General features: G+C 46.1%; 7 protein-coding genes across 7 annotated transcripts; 3 read left to right on the plus strand and 4 right to left on the minus strand.

The window, feature by feature from the left end:
* Positions 1-1335: 1335 nt before the first annotated feature.
* On the minus strand, positions 1336-2998 carry N7487_010923 (uncharacterized protein; the record flags this gene model as incomplete). The annotated part of the gene is made up of 2 exons (XM_056878653.1): positions 1336-2854; positions 2913-2998. 2 exons carry the CDS (start codon positions 2996-2998, stop codon positions 1336-1338), a joined length of 1605 nt encoding a protein of 534 aa, XP_056723972.1.
* A 621-nt stretch (positions 2999-3619) lies between these two features.
* Positions 3620-4697, plus strand: N7487_010924 (putative ubiquitin conjugating enzyme (UbcK)). The gene is made up of 3 exons (XM_056878654.1): positions 3620-3913; positions 4007-4339; positions 4394-4697. The coding sequence occupies exons 1-3, from the start codon at positions 3807-3809 to the stop codon at positions 4494-4496; spliced, it is 543 nt and encodes a 180-aa protein (XP_056723973.1). The 5' UTR covers positions 3620-3806; the 3' UTR covers positions 4497-4697.
* A 623-nt stretch (positions 4698-5320) lies between these two features.
* N7487_010925 (uncharacterized protein) lies at positions 5321-5920 on the plus strand (the record flags this gene model as incomplete). Its single annotated transcript, XM_056878655.1, has 1 exon — positions 5321-5920. The coding sequence occupies one exon, from the start codon at positions 5321-5323 to the stop codon at positions 5918-5920; it is 600 nt and encodes a 199-aa protein (XP_056723974.1).
* A 1508-nt stretch (positions 5921-7428) lies between these two features.
* On the minus strand, positions 7429-9556 carry N7487_010926 (NupC/NupG family nucleoside CNT transporter; the record flags this gene model as incomplete). Its single annotated transcript, XM_056878656.1, has 3 exons — positions 9124-9556; positions 7762-9028; positions 7429-7713 (listed from the first exon to the last, which is right to left on the minus strand). The coding sequence occupies exons 1-3, from the start codon at positions 9450-9452 to the stop codon at positions 7429-7431; spliced, it is 1881 nt and encodes a 626-aa protein (XP_056723975.1). The 5' UTR covers positions 9453-9556.
* Positions 9557-9822: 266 nt separating this feature from the next.
* On the plus strand, positions 9823-10101 carry N7487_010927 (uncharacterized protein; the record flags this gene model as incomplete). The annotated part of the gene is made up of 1 exon (XM_056878657.1): positions 9823-10101. The coding sequence occupies one exon, from the start codon at positions 9823-9825 to the stop codon at positions 10099-10101; it is 279 nt and encodes a 92-aa protein (XP_056723976.1).
* Positions 10102-12753: 2652 nt separating this feature from the next.
* Positions 12754-13052, minus strand: N7487_010928 (uncharacterized protein; the record flags this gene model as incomplete). Its single annotated transcript, XM_056878658.1, has 2 exons — positions 12754-12845; positions 12935-13052. The coding sequence occupies 2 exons, from the start codon at positions 13050-13052 to the stop codon at positions 12754-12756; spliced, it is 210 nt and encodes a 69-aa protein (XP_056723977.1).
* A 1847-nt stretch (positions 13053-14899) lies between these two features.
* N7487_010929 (uncharacterized protein) lies at positions 14900-16792 on the minus strand (the record flags this gene model as incomplete). Its single annotated transcript, XM_056878659.1, has 8 exons — positions 14900-15161; positions 15254-15585; positions 15618-16149; positions 16201-16226; positions 16282-16332; positions 16392-16529; positions 16600-16630; positions 16695-16792. 8 exons carry the CDS (start codon positions 16790-16792, stop codon positions 14900-14902), a joined length of 1470 nt encoding a protein of 489 aa, XP_056723978.1.
* Between the last annotated feature and the right edge of the window lie 1572 nt (positions 16793-18364).

Here is an 18364-nt window from a genome sequence, read left to right on the forward strand (position 1 = left end):
TAGAAGATTACTAGTTAGAAACGATACCGTGTTGAATGTAGAAGACGCCTTAGATAGACATACATAAGTCTCCATGTATCAGAGTTGGTTGTTGCTCGGGAATGTTATCCAGAAGCTGGTCGAGGCCTCTGGTAAAGAAGTCCTCTAGTCGTTCCCGTAAACCAGGTATATCCCGCCAACCATTTAGATAAGCACTTCGGTCACTCATTTCGAGTTGCCAGGTACACATTCCTCTCACAAATTGTGGATAGGTCCGGAACGGTCCATCGCAAGGTAGTGTTGAAATGGTGTTCACGATTTCACCTTGGTCGTCAAACTTCAGGCCACCATACATACTAAAAGTTTCAGGCAGTCGATACTCTCATCCGGCATAATGCCGACTCTTAAGAGTGATCATGATGAGAGGTGAAGAGGGAGGGTTTATTTACTGAGAATTCGAGAGCAGCGGCTTCAACATTCATACCGTGCGTACTTCGTATTATATAGGTGCATAGATCGTAGGAAGTTCGGCGGTCACCCAATTCACACTGTATTGCGCTCTCTGCTAGTGGTACCTTTTGAGAACGATCTAGGTCAAATAACTCTGTGTTCTCTATAGATGAAAGCAGACTTTCAACGGGTCTAGCGGAGAACAACTCGTCCATTAGTTAACGGTAAATCTTAGATTGTTCTTTTTTATCTACAGATGGCGTATAATAATTGTTAGTGGGTGTCGTGGTATCGGTATCGCACTTGCGCTAACCTCGAGAACAATGTTGATGCCCGACAGGGATTGTTCCAACCTCCAAGGTTGTGGCAGCAAACAGAGAATGGTAAATTGCTAGAATTCGGGGCACAGCACGCTATTCCAGATACAGGTCTAGATCCTTCTTTGGTGAACCTATTCGGACGACCTGGCATGGGCCAAGGCTCGATCTTTATCTCAGTCATTGTGCTATTAGCTAAAAAGCCAATTGCATCCATGGGTGTAGGGAGCAAAGCCATCACCGCATCACCAATATTTTAGATTACATTTGAAGCCCCATTTGAAACCTCAGGGATTTAGAACTTCAAGTAGTAGTACTACCCTGGGCATATTCCCGCTATGTGAACATTTTACTCTAGCTACGACACTGGCACATAAAAAGGGACAAGCATTTCTAGAAGCGTCTATTACTGAAGCTATATGCATCTTCTGAATGATATGAAGTGTTATTTTCCCACGGCCAAACTCCAGCCCGGCCTAATTTTCCTCACCATCAATCAGTCATGACTCGTACATTTGAAAATACATTATGTAGGCAGAAGCGTAAAAAGCAGAAGATAGCAGTCCACAGAGACAACACAGATACACCGCTACTCGTCCGGTCTAAAGACGGCATCTTTGCAGAGGATGGCCACCTTTTTAAAGAAACGTCGCCATTCGAGCGGATCACCTTTGATTTTGACGAATTCCACTTCGAATAACCCTTCTGAGACACATTCAATGAGCACTTTACCTTGGAGGGGACACATTCTGCCATCCTTGGCAATCACCCGAATCATGGCAGAAGTATCTCCAGCACCAACGGCAGGGACACTCGGAACTGGAACCCCCAGTCGGTGAAATGCCTCACATATAAGAGGCACAAGAAGTTTAAGTTCCCATGCAGAATAGAAACGCGTCATTGAACGCGAGGGGATAATATCCCGGAACTTTTGCGCGTTTTGGGTTCGACTCACAGGCACCGAAGGTTGCTGTGAGAACTGTGACATAGAAGGCTCATCCTCAAGATGACCTGCTATCGCTGCATCCTGAGAGGCAAACTTCTTCCCAAGGGGTTGGGTCGAAGAAAAGACATCAGCATTCTGGGGACTGTCCCAGTCCATCAACATGCCGCCGCCCAACATCTCTGGCTGTGTCGAGGAGAACCCTGCATTTGCACCATTATCATCCCCGTCCGTGTCCATGGGGTCAAAGCTGCGACTCGACCCCTTCCCGGATTGGGAAAGAGGATCTTGGCTGAAATCGATATGCAGCGATTCAAACATCGAGGTGGCAAGATTAATCGGATCCCTTAACTTGCCATCAGTGGAGAGGTATTTATTTGCGCGGGTGTACCAAGGATGCCTTCGGACATCCTCCAGCGAGAATCGCTTTTGGGGATCCACTGTCAGCATACCACGCAATAGTGATAATGTAGCAGGTGGTAACTTCTGCCAGAGCTCATCCGTAGTCCTCGCATTGGTCGCAACGTATTCGTGGTACTCAAAGCTATCGTCCGTCGGGCTATCCCACGGCGTGTTCCCGGCCAACAAGACGAAAAGCACGATACCACAAGACCAAATGTCGACTAGGTCCGGATGATACCCAGATCCTTTATTCTGACCTCTGGTACTGCTGGTGATTACCTCAGGTGCAATATATGGTGGGCTGCCACAGAATGTGGTGGAGAGTTTCCGCGTTCCCTTGTACTCGAACAGCGCCGCCAACCCGAAGTCGGCGATCTTGAGAATCCCGTCGCCGGTCAAAAGCATGTTCTCGGGCTTGATATCACGATGACCGACGCCCTTGGAGTGCATAAAGCTGACGGCACTGACGAGCTGCGAGAAATAGACATGGGCGATATCCTCGCCCACGCCCTCGTCAGCCTCGATCTTGTCGAAAAGATCTCCGCCTTCGGCCAACTCCATTGCGATCCAACGCCACACATCGTCCTCGCCCGTCTGATAGAAGCTGATAATATTCCCATGGCCCGAGACGTGTCTGTGTACGGTGACTTCCAGTTGTAATTGTCTTGCGCTGATCTTCCCATGTCGCGCGGCGTAATCTTTGTGGATGTACTTGACGGCGAAGACGGGGTTCTCTGAGTCTAACGGGCAGGCTTTCTTGATGCTAAATGGATCGAGGTGCGTTAGATCTGGGCGTTCCATAGTATGGATCCTGTTTTTACCATGCGTAGGCGCCTTGGCCGATAGTCTTGGACACGATGCGAAACGGCACATCGTTCGGAAGCGGAGCCAGCTGCGAATGCTGCATTTTGAGGAAGCTCGCAGGGAGTTTAGTGGATGCGAGTAAATGTAACAGAGATATACACAAAGCGACAGGAAGTAAATTAAGATTAAAAGGGCATAACGAGTGGGAAATAAGATAGGCTGAAATGTCGCGTCGAAGCAAGGGTAGCGAAACGCGGGACAAGACGCGGACCACTTTATCCTGATCGGGCAGTCTGTTGACAAGGGCACAATACAAAGTAGAGAGGGAGGGAGGGAATAAGTTCACTCTATGTCGTAGAGATAACTACTACTTGATACTAGATATGCAAGTATACTACGCTCTAGTATTATACTACTCCGTACATATGCTATTAATACCTTGAAACTGTAGACCCGCAGTTGATTTCGATCGCACTAACATTGCCAGATCGGCTATTTAATTATGCGTAGCTACATGTATTTTGAATTGATTGTGTTTGTTCTTACTCAGTTTGACATGACTTCAAAATATATATATTCGAGTATAAACAGAAATCTATTTTCTTTGACAACACTGAATGGGCCCAGTCAATTGACCTAAGCGGGGTTCGCGTTGCCCGGGGCGTTTAAGGGCCGAGTAAACAAATCCTCTATTTTCCTCTTTGTTCACTTCACTCACTTCACACAATAATTCCCCTTCTCATTCATCCCTCCTTTCTAAATATTCGCAGGTTTCCTCGTGGGTCATTTTTACGGATCCGGCGTCATTCCAAACCCTCGTGCTACTGTTACCAGCATTCCACAACCGGGAATCCACAAATTTCACATTACTATTTCTTAAGAACCTCAATTGCCTCACCTCCTGTACCACAATGGACTACAGCATGGAAGACACGCAGAACTCGGCGCCCGATGCGCAGCAAGCTAGCAAGCTGAACTCCTCGGGTCAAAAAAGCGACACCCAGAGCGTGACCAAACGGTTCGTGCCCTCTCAGCACCTACAAACAGCTGGACAATTCAGTTTGCTATTTGCAAAAACATATAGCTAACCTGATCTATTTTATCCGTACAGCCTGCAAGCTGAGCTTATGCAACTCATGCTCTCTCCCTCGCCCGGCATCTCCGCCTTCCCGGACGCAGACGGAAACCTCCTCTCGTGGACAGCAACCATCACCGGTCCGACCGAGACTCCCTATGAGGGCCTCACTCTCAAACTCTCCTTCGCATTCCCCAACAACTACCCATACTCTCCCCCAACAGTCCTCTTCAAGACTCCGATCTACCACCCCAATGTCGACTTCTCCGGCCGCATCTGCCTCGACATCCTCAAGGACAAGTGGAGCGCCGTATACAACGTATCGAGTGTTTTGCTCAGCTTGCAAAGCTTGCTGGGTGAGCCTAACAAGTACGCATTCCCTCACATCCTCCATAACTTCCATCAAACCTAACATTGAACCAGTGCGAGCCCCTTGAACGCCCAGGCAGCCGAGCTTTGGGACTCGGACCAGGCGGAATTCAAGCGCCACGTCCTCGCCCGGCACCAAGATCTGGACGATGAATAGATTCTTGGATTTGATACCTTTCTTTTTTCATTCTGCATCGGCGTCGGTTGGCCCTGTCGTCCACTTCCTGGACAGTGGGATCGTGCTGCAAATGCATAACGGGCCTGGTTTGGGCCCGGGAGTTCTGGTTTGCTTGGTCATGTCCTTTTTTTATTTGTTCCTATTGTTACTATGTCACTAGTACCTCTGAGCCTCCACGTTCAGGCACAGGCGTGAGAAACTCTTGCCCTTGGGATCCTAGGGCGGTAGATTTATTCATTGTTGGTGTCGTTGTAGATCAATTGGACCTTGTACACTTTGCTTCTAAGATAGTATGGTACAGTCAACGCGTGTCTATTATCCTCCGCATAAGTATAGAAGACTCGGCTGTCTAGACATCGGCAACATAGTTCCGTAACGGTATAGAGGTAGGTGAGTCCTGCATAGTATCGATGGCAGTGTCCGACTGCTTACGCAGCGGATTGTTCTATACTATAGGTGATATTCAATACGGATCCGTTAATCTTATCTCCGACGAATTCCCACGATTGTCGGGTCGGGGTGCTATTTCCGAAATCACGATTAATTATGTAGATAGCACCATTGTCGGGTCGGATTGCCATCTATTGCCGAAATCACGCAAAGACCAACAAATGGGAATAGCTCTGCCTAGGTGCTCTGTGGACACTCCAGGGCTAGCCAAGCTTTCACATCTTCTATACATCCTGTGCTAATCAGAAGGTCAACACCTATATATATCATGTCCCCCGCTCCACAAAATAAGAGAAATTTCCTACCTTTCCAATTTATTATTTCCATTTCTCAATTTCCATCAGACCTGCATAATGACTTCACCTATAACACTCGTTATCGGAGCCTCGCGAGGCCTCGGCCTCGAACTCGTGAAGCAAATAAGCCAAGACCCTTCCCAGCAGGTAATCGGCTCAGTGCGCAAACCCACAGATCTCGGCACTGCCCCAAATATCAAGTCAATCGTCCTAGACCAAGCAGACCGAAGTTCCGTGAAGGCAGCCGCAGCCCAAGTACCGGAACTCGACACCCTGATCATCAACGCTGCAATTGGCGATAACGAAAAGGTCCTCACGACCTCGGACGAACGTCTCGCGGAGTATTCCAACGTGAACGTGGGCGGTCCACTGCGAGTAGTTCAAGAATTTTTGCCGGCTCTACTGGCGCGCCAGACGCGAAAGATTATTGTAATTTCATCGCAATCCGGGTCTTTGCAGACCCAGATCAATGCGGTGGGCGGATTCAGTGGGCCTTACTCCATCTCTAAAGCCGCTGTGAATATGGTTGTTGTCCAGCTGCATAATGAGCTCCGCGATCAGAAATTCACTTTGCAGGCTATTCATCCTGGCTGGGTTGCGACGGATATGGGTGGATCCGGGGGATGCCTATTCCGCAGTCGGTTGAGGGTGTTTTGAAACGTGTCAACGAGGCGAAGCATGAAGATTCGCCTCGGTTTGTGACGTGGGATGGGAAGATCATGAAGTGGTGAATGTGGACTTATTGGATGAGAGCTGAAGATCTGATGTATATATATACTTAGTGTGTATATAGGCTTAGGGTGAATATCCCATTGCATGCATTCATTTCATCCTGCTTGCTTTCGGGTCTCTCCTTTCAACCCTTCTAGGTTTATTCTTAAGTAAATATGTAGACTTCTGCACAACCGTTCAACTCAAAACTTGAGCCATTCTGTTTTGAGTCCGGATGAGGTTCCGAGGTGGGTCGTTCGGAAGCCTATTCTCAAGTTCCTGAAGGACAGCGGGAAGTTCGATTCAATATAAGCTATTATAGGTACGCGCCACGCCCGGTATGATAGTTCTCACGGTTATACACAAAACACTAGTATCACCAATTGAAGCTAAGTGAAAGAGATGGAGAGAAAAGAGTATAAATTGGCTGAAAAAGCGGATCATGAAAAAACAATGCGAAAGTGGCAGCAGGTGTTAATCGAAATTAGGAAGTATAGAAGAACCAAAAGAATATGATATAGGTCTATAATCTTGTATTCTAGTAGTATTTTGGTGGATTAATTTATATATGATTTTTAATTTATTAATTTCCTACAGTATAGTATGCCAACTTGAGGTTGGAGGTTAGATATCTCGACCTACAGCAAGGTTGTGCGACAGACTAGTAGAGCATAAGATTATATAGTGGCTTTATTGTTAATGGACTTGAGAACCTGATAGAGATGATATGGTATAACTGTTGGGATGAATACATGGATGCCTACCTAGGTAATTCACAAATTATATAACTAGGGCGCTCGCCTAGGTTTATTCTAGGTCCGGGTTAAGGCTCCCGTAAGGCCTGGTTAGTATGAAAGAGATAACGCCTGTAGTATTGCTTTAATGTCCTTAAAATATCTACTAATCTACCTCGATAACGGTAGTATCACTCATATCTTTCCTGCAGTAAGTAATAGAAGGGTCTCTGCTTGAAGTTATGTCAATTTGTGCAAGGGTAATAAGCATGTTTTAAACTGACATACGTAGTTATCAATACTCGCATCCTTTCTTGACCTCAGCGTTCGCGTCACTGTAGGTAAAAGCTTATCATACACATCGTATTCTTTGCATTTTCTCTTAGAGGAAGCTTTCTTGTAAGCTTCCTCCGTGTCCTCAGCTATGATACACATAGCGTTGCAATCCACGGCCCTTCTGATGCCGCTTCGAAGAAAGAGGAAGATTTATCTTAAGATATGCGCAGCTTAAGTCTTCCAATATTTAATAAATCCGGTACGAGACTGTGCATGCCACAGTCCTTCCCTCGTAGAAGTGAAGAAACAAAAATACATAATTAAATTGATTCTGCCGACAATTTTCAAGTCGACGCTATCAGGATTGGACAACTCCATAAATAAATACTCAAATAACCTGTTGAAATCAAACAACCACCGCCCGCATTAAGATCCAAGTAGTATCTAAGAAGACGTACTGAAGTACTGCTTCTCATTGGTAATCAACAAGCCGGCAACCGTCGCACTTGTGAAAGTACTAATGGCTCCAGTGACCATAGCGCTAAATGCAACACGCGAGACATCACTGGACCGACCAGGCGCGATTTGTGAAAGGACACCGATCTGGTTACCGAGGGAGCCAATATTGGCGAATCCACAGAGCGCGTATGTAACGATGAGGCGAGAGCGGTCGGAGAGGTCCTTGTACTCAGCGTTGTGTTGGAGGGCATCATAGGCGACAAATTCGTTCTATGGCTGGTTAGAAGAGAAAAATTATTATGTAGATAGGGAACTTACGGTAACAAGCTTAGTACCAATCAGCTTGCCAACCTTGAGCAGATCACCGTCACGGGAGACACCAAGCAGGAAGGCAATGGGGTAGCAGATGTATCCGACGATCAGCTCGAGGGTCAGTGGGGGGTCGTTGATGTTCAGGTATCGGCCCCACCAGGTGAGGAGGCCGTTGACTAGACCGATGAGAGCGATAATACACAAGAGGGTTGATGCAATCATGGCAGCAATCTTCAGACCGAGCCAGGTGCCGTTGGTGAATGCATGGAGGGCATTGGCGGAGCGGTGTTCTTCATCATCGGGGACGACGACACGGCCTGCAGTGAGGGTTTCTTCCTCTTCGGGCCAACGTAACTTCGAGACTGCTAGCGAAGCGGGAATACTCATCACACAGGCGCTGACCATTGCCTGTGGGTTGACACCGATACTGATATAGGCGATCAGGACACTTCCGGCGATAGTAGCGAAGCCGGAGCACATAACTTGGTGCAGCTCGGCCATGGTCAGGTGGGCGATGAAGGGGCGGATCAGCATGGCCGATTCACCCTGGCCAATGAAGGGGGATGCGGCAGCGACAACGGCTTCAGCGCCGGAGACGCGCATGCTCCAGAAGAAGAAGACGGCGAACTTGCCGATGAACCACTGCAGGATATTGTAGTAGTACAAGAGCTGGACGAAGGCGACGAAGAAGATAATGGCGGAGATAACGCTGACGATGAAGAACGATCCAGGTGCAAAGCCATTGTCAAAGTTGTAGAAGTCCTCACTCGTCAAGAAGATGACACCGTCGGCGGCAAAACCAAGCAGATCAGTGGCAAGGCCTGAGATGAAGTTGAAGATGTCGTATCCTGCAGTAGTGCGGAGCACGAACAGAGCAATAATGAATTGAGCCAGCATGCCAACAATGACAGTGTGCCAGACGATCTTCTTGCGGTTTCGAGATGTGAGCCATAGCCCGAAGATGAAGACAACCATTCCAAACAGACTGACTGCACGGTTGGCACGCGTGTTATCCTGTGATTCTTCAGATACGAACGAGCCAATAATAATCACACCAATGCATAGCGCGGCAGCACTGGGCGTTCTCAGCTTTTCGGGAATCATGCGCACGAAAGGGAGTGCGGTACGATCCCAGACCCAGCGCATGGGCTTGGATATGATACTAATGGGAACATAGAAGAAGATGATTCGTAGCGTGATGGCAAGATAGAGCAAGAATGGGATGAGCCATCCTATATCATGTCGATGTAAAATCAGGCCGGCAATCCACCAGCTAGAGAAGTGTGTGTAAGCATGGAGTTGAGTCCAGGGCATACAGTACCACTGTAATCGAGTAGAACCAAAGAAAGTAGTTCATGGTTCACTTACCCGGTAAACAGAAGCCAGACCACAGCATGGGCCATATGTCTCCATTGTTTTCCCACACGGCGATACCAGGTGCGCTTGGCTGGGAAATTTTCACCGGCTTCCTCGTCGTTAGAATTTTTGCTGCCGTGATCCAGAGGTGTTTGCTCAGGCACGATGCCTTTCTCAAATCCTGCATCCTTAGAATAGACCACTTCATCCTGACGTCCCTCTTCGGCGAAGGCAGTATGGTGTTGATGAGCATGGTGATGCTGATTCTCCGGCTCCAACACAGGATCTACATGATGCACAACCTGCGATCCCGCAGGATCAGCTTCCTGGGTTTTATCCATCACGATTTCACCGTCACAGACTTGGACACTGGCAAGGTACGAAAAGTACAGGCGCCCGTGAGAAAATTTTACAATTAAGAGTGAAACCCGAAAATACCAAATCCAGACAAATCCAGACCCGCCTGAGATTTATTTCACCGAGAAAACTTGGTCCTTTATAATAAACACACGGACACACCTGGGCAGGATTAATTCGGAATCGCCCGTTGGGATTTTTTTGGCCGCGAATCCTGTTGTGTTTTTTTTCTTTAAAAATTAATTTATTGCATATTATATTTGCTGAGGGATCAGAGATAAAGAACGCCTAAGGATTGGCACAGCGCACTAATCATCGGACCTTCTTCCTTTCTCATCCTGTTTGGCTACAAGAATGCCAATGAATGGATTGACCGACGGTGTACAGCGGAGACGCCGTCTCGCCGAGAACCAGCTACAGCCACATGTAACCACATTGACGGCAAAGCTGATAAGACAGGGTAACATTATCTTGCCACAACAACCCCTGCAGTCTCCACTGATTGGTGGTGTGGTTCAGGCTAACTTCTCTCAAGTCGAAAGTCTCTCCGCACCGGGTAGTTGTGGAGCAATATGGGTCGTGTGCTTAATTTCCCGAGGTCTTTCCGCCCAGCTCACTAGCTGGTATACTTGAGATTTCTCCAGTTTCTCCAGGGGGTCGTGGTACCCGAGCGCTAAGCAAGGGATTGGAGGCTGAATGTGAACAGATACGGAATACTCATGTAAAACATAGTTACTTACTGTACAAAACGTGTGTGATCTGCATTGTGGGTTGTTCTCGAGTCCCATCGATGTCTGAATTTGCCCCATAAGTTTTGGTTTAGCGTTAAAAAAAAAACTGGAGACGGGAGCGAAAAGTTCGATAAGCAGTAAAGGTCCGAGAGACACACGTGTGGTCCTCAGAGATAATCTTTTAGCGAAAGATAGGCGCTTCAGGAGACACACCTTGGCATTTCTTGGCAATAGAAAAACTTGTCATCTACTCCGTATAATGAATTCTAAGACCTTCCAAGGGATACAACATATATTAGGCCATCTTTGATTGTCACCTTGTCGCCCGTGACCTCGGAAGCCCTCCGAGATTGTGGGAACATGCAGATATTTACGTAATCGCATGGTTAGCCCGGACCCACTGAGCTAAGGTAGGATGCCAACCATGGAATCAATTTGGTATATCCACGGGTGGTCAGCTGCCGGCATAGATAACCTTGGAACTCTATCCTCAGACAACCTTCCACGGTTGGAACCCACATGTAACGAGGAGAATACCTATGTATTTCTAGAGAGCTAACCCCCGCGGCTAAGCCCCAGGCACTACAACAGTATATGCTCTTAAAGCTTTAAGGTTTGTCAGAAATTGACACTGACCAGTGATCAGTGGCTGAATAACTTAAAATCCAGCCAGTCACCTAAAAATCAAAGACCCACTGATAATTTTGGTACTTGGGCATTTAGGTAAAAAGCATCGTCTATAACTAATTAGTTATACAGGTCGAGTCTTGACAGGCTTTCATGGTTGCAAATACGCTTCCACCACCAAAAGATACCATGTAAAATGCATTTGCCAATTGATTTCCGTATAATTTATCCTCCTCTGCCCCCATCGAAGAGGCTACTACTGAAAATGAAGGAATATGTGGCAATATAATCAAAGTTCAGAACGCACCGTCATCTCCCACTACGCTTCATCAATTGGTCGACCTACTAGACAAGGTAGATGGAAAAAGCGGTATCTATATAATTGAAACTTGCAAGAAGCCTAACAGAGAGAGCAAACCGGATGCCTGGAGTAGGCAAGTAAACACGGAGATGTCAGATGGTCATTGAAAACACAGCCGGTCAACCAACAGCCGGAAAGGCAAAACGGGCGTGTTGGAAATTTCATTGCTTCTCGATTGAAGACGAATATTGGCAACAGTATCATCCTTTCTAGTGTAATGAGACGGAACGAAACTATGCTAGGGCCAATGCTGCCCCAGCCGAGGCAAGCTTCACTGCGCCACATGCCAGATCAATGTTCTCCGAGGGAGCCAAGAAACAACGCTTTGAAAGGAAATCCTAGGTCCGATAGAAATGAAATAAGGATGCAAATGAAACAAGGAAAGAAAGAAAGAAAAAAAGAGGAAGAAGGTCGGAAGCGGAAGAAGGATGAGTGTGACAAATAATTGAGATATGACCAAATGAGAACCCCAGAGGTATCATAACCTCATCACGACCTTGACAACATTTGGTGCACTCTCATGGTCAAGCAAAAATCGTGGTAGACCTGGTCCATCAAATTGGGGTCTTCTTCATTGGTCGTGAAGTTTGGAATGAACACACGACACCGAGGGTTGCCGAGGACGGCACTCTTAAAGTGGTAGAGTTCTTGCATGGGTGTCATGTTGCCAACAAAAGCAGTGTAGTTCCTGAGAGCCTTATTGAAGCGCATTGCTAAGACGTGAGGATCTCCCCTTTTATAGCGGAGGTTGACAAATTTCTTAACTCGGTGGTAGCGGGCGACATCATAATCTCATCCCTAGTCAACTGCACATACGCACGATTGTTGAACCCCAAAATCATGAACATGTGCGCATCATATTACCTCCAGTTGGATACACCCTTCAGCTTGGGAATCAATTCAACCGCGTCTATCTCATTGTCGCTGACTTCGAAGTCGAAAATTTAGTTTTCTTCGGAAATTGTCGACATGGTTGCGACTGGGACAGGCTGGTCGAGTGCGGAGAGACGTGCTAGAAGCGCGAAATATTTAGTAACCGTCCAAGTCGTTGGCGCATAGGCACTGATGGGTGTGACTGGTGACTGGTGACTGGTGACTGGTGACGTGATGGCCCCGGGGATTGAGGATCTCACGGCGTGGAGTGACGCTTCGCCGCAGAACGAACTTTGAATGCGGTATGTGTTGGTTAAAAGAAGTGGGCTATCGGAAACAGGCTCAAAATCCGGAGAAATGTACTAAATAAGGTAGATCAGGACAGAGCAGTCTCTGGATGGAAGTTTGAAGGAAGATGACCGACAAGAAAGCAACCATTGAAGATATCCGAAGTAGGGAAGCAAAAAAGCACCAAATAATACTGTCAACACATCTTATTATGTACAAATTGGCTTTGAATATGTCAGTTTGTTTGAATACATGTAATGACTATTTTCTATCTTGCACTTTTAACAAGTTCCGTACAAGTCCCAAGCCCCAGAGACAACTGTGAGTGATAATATTTGGTCAGTAACATTGTATATTGTTAGATAGATACACTAGAGCATACTTTAATTAAATAGGCAAAGGTTCCTAGTTGCAGTACTTGGTGAACTTGTTGGCAGTGCCACCACTGACACACACACCGTTACAGCATTCGCTGGCGGTATAGCAGGGGCTGCGAGCTAGTATCACATGAAGAGTTAGCCTCATGTTTCTAACACTCCAAAGAGGTAACTATAGCAGAGTTATCATAGTCATGATAGAAACATACTTCCTTTGCAGCGCTTTTCAAGAGGGTTAGTGTTCAAAGCCGCTTCGGCGTTGGGGACAGCAGCAGCATTGGCGAAAGCAGCAAGAACAGCAACAAGAACGACGTTGAAGAGCTTCATGGTGATTTTTGTTATGGTTTTCAATGCTTAAAAGAGGTCGAAGAAGAGATGGTAATTGAGATGTTCTTCGAGGAAATGAGGTTCTATTTATATCTTTTGATCTGATAATCTTTTGGCCCCCAAGAAACAGGCTATAGATACATCCGAGATCGGCTCCCTCTATTGTCTCAATAGGGTTGTTCGTATTATCTGATCTTACGCCAAGCTTATGGCCCCCATTTCTCTCCTTCGCTCCATTGCGGGCCACCAATGGTACCAAGTCACTGAAATCCTTCAATTTGCGCAGCTACGTTCGATTGGTGCGAAAGTCAGTACAACCCAGCTAATTATACTGCTCGGTGGAAAATATCGACTGCTGGCGGAGCATTAATGCAGAATGAGACATCTCAGGTTGTTGAAAGATTGGTTTAGGCTTGCTTAAGAAGCGTATTGGTGACGATTCAATCTATATAAGAGCTTGGTAACCCTTCCTTTCCTCTTCACCTTCTTGAAGCCTATACCGATACCCATTATCTTATTTCATTGCAACGCCAATTGCCATGCATGGAAATTTGTGGGGTGGAAACATCCACATCCTCGTATTCCCAATATGGAATTATTATACATATTTAAAGCAAAAAGAGTGGTGAAAATATTCGTTCGCTAGTCCATCCGCCGGTTATTGTCTCTGCAGGTCGCTCTATTAGACTCCAAAAATATGGTATAGAGTCAACCCATTGTGGAAATAGCCGTACTATAGTCATCAATACATGAGCCATAAAAAGTCCTATCATTCGTCACCGTCCCCCGAGCTAATGTCACTCACTCTAAGCAGGTTATCTTTCCCGCATTCTGTCCTCTAGTTCCTCCAACCTTTGGTATCAATGCGAGCAGATTTCAGATTTGTTAACCATTTCTGAAGTGCCTCACTTGGACCAGAGATGAAAGTATCAAGCCAGTCGATCTATCACTAAAATTCAGGTGATATAGTCTCTTTATCGGCAATGTAGTTCCTGTTAATTGGGAAAGTTTTTATATAATGTAATAAAGTAATGGATAGCCGTATTATAACTACTCTAGGTCGGGCGAGCTAGCCTAGACTTCATGAGAGAATGTACCCCGTAAATATGGCTTTAAAGGTCTGCATGCCTTCAGCCTACACCCCGGTTCCATCGCTACCGAGTTAGGCCGACATATCCCTAGTGATGAATTGAAGGCTTCTTTGGAGGATAAGTCCTTTGGTCTGTTGCTAAAGAGCCCCGAGCAAGGTGCAGCAACGACTGTCTGGGCGGCAACCTCGAAAGATCTCGAGGGAGCAGGCGGCAAATATTTGGAGGATTGCCAAATATCCAAACCGTATCAGCCATCTGCCGGACAGTGGGGTCCCGGATATGCACCTTGGGCCTATGACGCGAAGAAAGAGGCCAGGCTGTGGTCCTTGTCTCTCCAGGTTTTGGGTTTGGAAGATGATTAAAAGAGAACTCGCTGTTCTGGTTGTTCTTTTCGACCTCAAGTGAATTTTTACATAGAATCAAAGTGGCCTGCGTTATCTTTCCGAGTATTTACCGTGTTATAACTTAGACATAGATATGAATTACGCTCTGGTTGTGGTGGCTACATTGCGAAGTACCGGTATGGAAGCAATTTGCATCCTGACGCAACCGTGCGAGGTCAGGACAGATCCCATACAGGATCCTATAGCTAAGAAGTAAATAGTATACATGAGTGGACGAGACAGAGGTATTTGCAGCCGAGAGAAAACATGTAGGATTAATAAATCCTTCGGTATGTCGGCTTCGTTAGGCCGATATCCACCGCCATGTCCAGTCTGCCTAAACTCTAGCCCTCTGTGGGATAGTATGGATATATCAAGCGATTGTATCCACGAACCAGCCATGATCATAATTGTACAGGTTGTATGGTGTCACTCCAGTCAGAACGGCATACTTTTGCTGCTCGTCCGTAACTGTGCAATTGCCACTTTCCTGCAAGCAACTGGCAATGAAGTCACCCACATGTTTGCCTTCAAAGTAGGCGCCCTGTAAGTAGCCGAAGAATTCCTGGCTAGTGGCCTCGCCTGCGAAGAACACATTTCCGACGTTCGCACGCAGGTTTTGGTGCGCTTGCAGACTAGTTGAGGGGGCCAGTTGGAGTAAGATCCATACGCCCTAGTGTCGTTAGTGATGTTCTGGGTCCCCGGATGATGTGGTGCAGAAACTTACCAAGGAGTTTGTGTCCACCGCTTGTACCAAAGATGAGTCGGGTCTGGGATGTCCGGACCGTACATGTTGCGCAAGACTTCCATGACTTCAGCCTGTGTTTCTTCATTGGTTTGCGCCTCTACCCGGTAAGACTGGTCGTTTACAACGGTCGCGATCATGAGACCCGACCCTTCCAACACACCCGGGAGGTCAAGGGGCTGGAATTCGGGATAGTAGCCTCGAGTTTCAGGATCCGCATAGATGAGGTACTGTGCGTTATCCCAGAAGGGCTCCGGGAATTGCATGAAAATCTTGGTGTAGGTTCCAAGCTCGAAGCTATGGATGGCTTCTTTCTTCCAAGAAGGGAGTGGGGGGCGAAGTCCACAACATCCTTCTGAAGAACTCCCAGCGAGAAGGTCATGATAGCGTAATCAGCATCTATGCAACCCTGATTCGTCCGCACAGTGACAGAGTCCCTGTTGTAGTCGACGCCAGTCACCTGCGTGTTAAGACGGAGACGGCTGTCGTTTTCTGACAGAAATTCCGCAGCTTCCTCCCGAATGATAGTCGCAAAGCCACGCTGGTCATATACGAAAAGATTTTCCTCAGAGAAATAGTTGAAGGTCGCGTTCTCGGCCACTGAGGTAAAGATTTCAGAGCTCTCGCTAGGAGTGTAAACAAATTCACCATCAAACAACCACCATTCAGCAGTCTGTCGGTAGGAATCGTCTTTGGCTGGGTCCCAGCCTTGGAGACGCAATCCGGCACGGAAAGACCGGTCCTGGAGGTTGTCCTTTAGGAGGGAGCCCGCGTCAATGGTAACTTTGTGGACAGCGTCTGTGAACTCGCGAATCGCATACTCGTAATCCGCCGGACCTTTATCATCAAAATATGTCGTGTTATCCTGGTCGGTTTCCCTTCAATGGTCATTAGCAATCATATCTTGATTTCTCAACCTCCATACATACAGGGTGATGATGTTGTTCTTCTTGGCCTATGAGAAAGGCGTTAGCTGCATAAAATAACAATATCCGCGTGGAGTGATTTACCAGAGTGTGAATTGGGTTCTCAGGGCCATCACCCTGAACTGTTCCTTGCACCTGATACCAGTAAGTAAACCACCTATAACCCTCTTCAAACAGGCACTGTAAAAGCTTACCCAGTTCGCTCCTGCTTCGACTGTATACGGATGGCCATCTGGCCCGCTGCCGAAGCTCACATCATGCATACGCCCTCCAATGCGGTCTTGGTACTCAACCAGGAGAAAGTCATCAATCCCATTGTCTGAGAGCGATTTCTGTTTTTTGTACACATGAGCATTTAATATGTAGACAGGGGGGTCATCTTTGGTATAAGGGCAAGCTTACCGCCGCTGTTACTCCAGCCACACCCGCACCCCTGTGGATTGTTAGTTCTGGTTCGTTCCAAACATCCATGTGTGAGGCATAGAGGATGATCATACAAGACAGCAACCTTAGTCCTCTCGCATTTAGCCGTTTCCTCGGCCTGCACAGCTAATGCCGCGAGACCTAAGGTAAGAATACCCGCCGCTTGCTTCATGACTTTTCAATGACCATAAAGTATAGGTAGGATATGCCGAACAGTACAGATGGACACAACTTCCAAGGTTCGTCCTGAATTGAGGTTCCGTTGGGAGCATGTAGTACCAACAGGGAGCTTGTTTAATATAGCTTCCATCTAGAAATAAGGTTTGCATCGTTACAAGACTAATGCAAGGATACCACTTATCCCTTGATTATCTCAGGGCAAGGGGAATTTTGTTCTACCATAAAAAATTGTTAAAATATTCACCATTTTACCTCATTTTATCCATCTAGACTGTACGGGATCATTCATTCATCTTTTCTACTCAATTTCAGGTGTTATTCCTATCGCGAAAAGGTCTACTTCTATCGTTCATATTGGGAGATAGTTAATTTGATTGTTACTCTAATTACGAAGTTGAACAAGGAAACTTCAACGAAAATGAATATTTCTCAATCACTAGAAATTGCATTCCAAATCAAATACAATAGCTTCCATTCAACGATATCTAGGTCGAGGGATCAACACATCCTTGTCTTTTGGAGGTACTGAGAGCTACCAAGCTACCTATCAAGTTGAGTGGCGTTTACGGGACAAGCTGGACCTTGTGTCTTGGCGAATATCTGTGCAACATGTTTCTCCAGCAATGCCAGATCGGCGAGAAAATACATAGTAACACATAATAACACGCTACCTAGGTACCCAAGCCTTACATTCATTATGTAAATTGTGGCCCTGTGAATTACTATATCCGGAGTGACTAGGTAAATATAGCATGCGGGACATAACTCTCTCATTGGTTAATATTTCTACGTAGCATTTTAACTTTACAAGTATGCACGATGCGAGGCTGGAAATTAATTAGTTATTAGTAATATTGGAGCTGTCTATCTGAAGTGTCGTAGTAATGTACAACTTAGACAAAAAGCGTCTTCAGTCGTGAATGTAGGGTATGATTTGTGTTATATATAGTTATAAAAATCCGCGCATATTTTGAGGCCTCACCTTATTATACGGGGTATAACAGCTAAGGTATAAAGTATCGTGTATAGGAAGAGAAGATCCGCGGGCTTGAAAGTTAAAATCAAATATTATGTATAGCCAAGTCTTGTATATAGAGTATACTTTTTTTCACCACCTTTACATATGTTATTTACATATCTAAAACGAAATATCTAAAAAACCCAAGAAAAAGACATCATATCATACGGCCATATAAGCGGCCATATAAGCGGCCAAATATTCTTATCACGTATATCAGTATGTAAAGGAATTTCAATATTAGAAATTAGAAATCTTACGTAGTACTGCCGAGACTGTGATAGTAGTTGAATTGGGGTTTGAAACCACAACATCCGCTTTAGCCATCACGATAATGTAGCTAGATTCAAAAATTTCCCTCGATAAATTTGAAAGAAATAACAGATCCAAAGGGAATGGATAAGAATCAAAGCGTCGAAAATCGAAGAAATGAAACAATATATATTTATGGCAGACACCATAACATGCTTTAAAACCTAGTAAATACAGCAGAAGGAGGAATCGAATTGTGCAGACAAACACAGTACAAAATTTGGACGGCGGATG

The sequence above is a fragment of the Penicillium crustosum genome, assembly GCF_028827405.1.
Source record: "Penicillium crustosum strain IBT 35664 chromosome Unknown utg000005l_segment0_segment0, whole genome shotgun sequence".
Taxonomy (NCBI): domain Eukaryota; kingdom Fungi; phylum Ascomycota; class Eurotiomycetes; order Eurotiales; family Aspergillaceae; genus Penicillium; species Penicillium crustosum.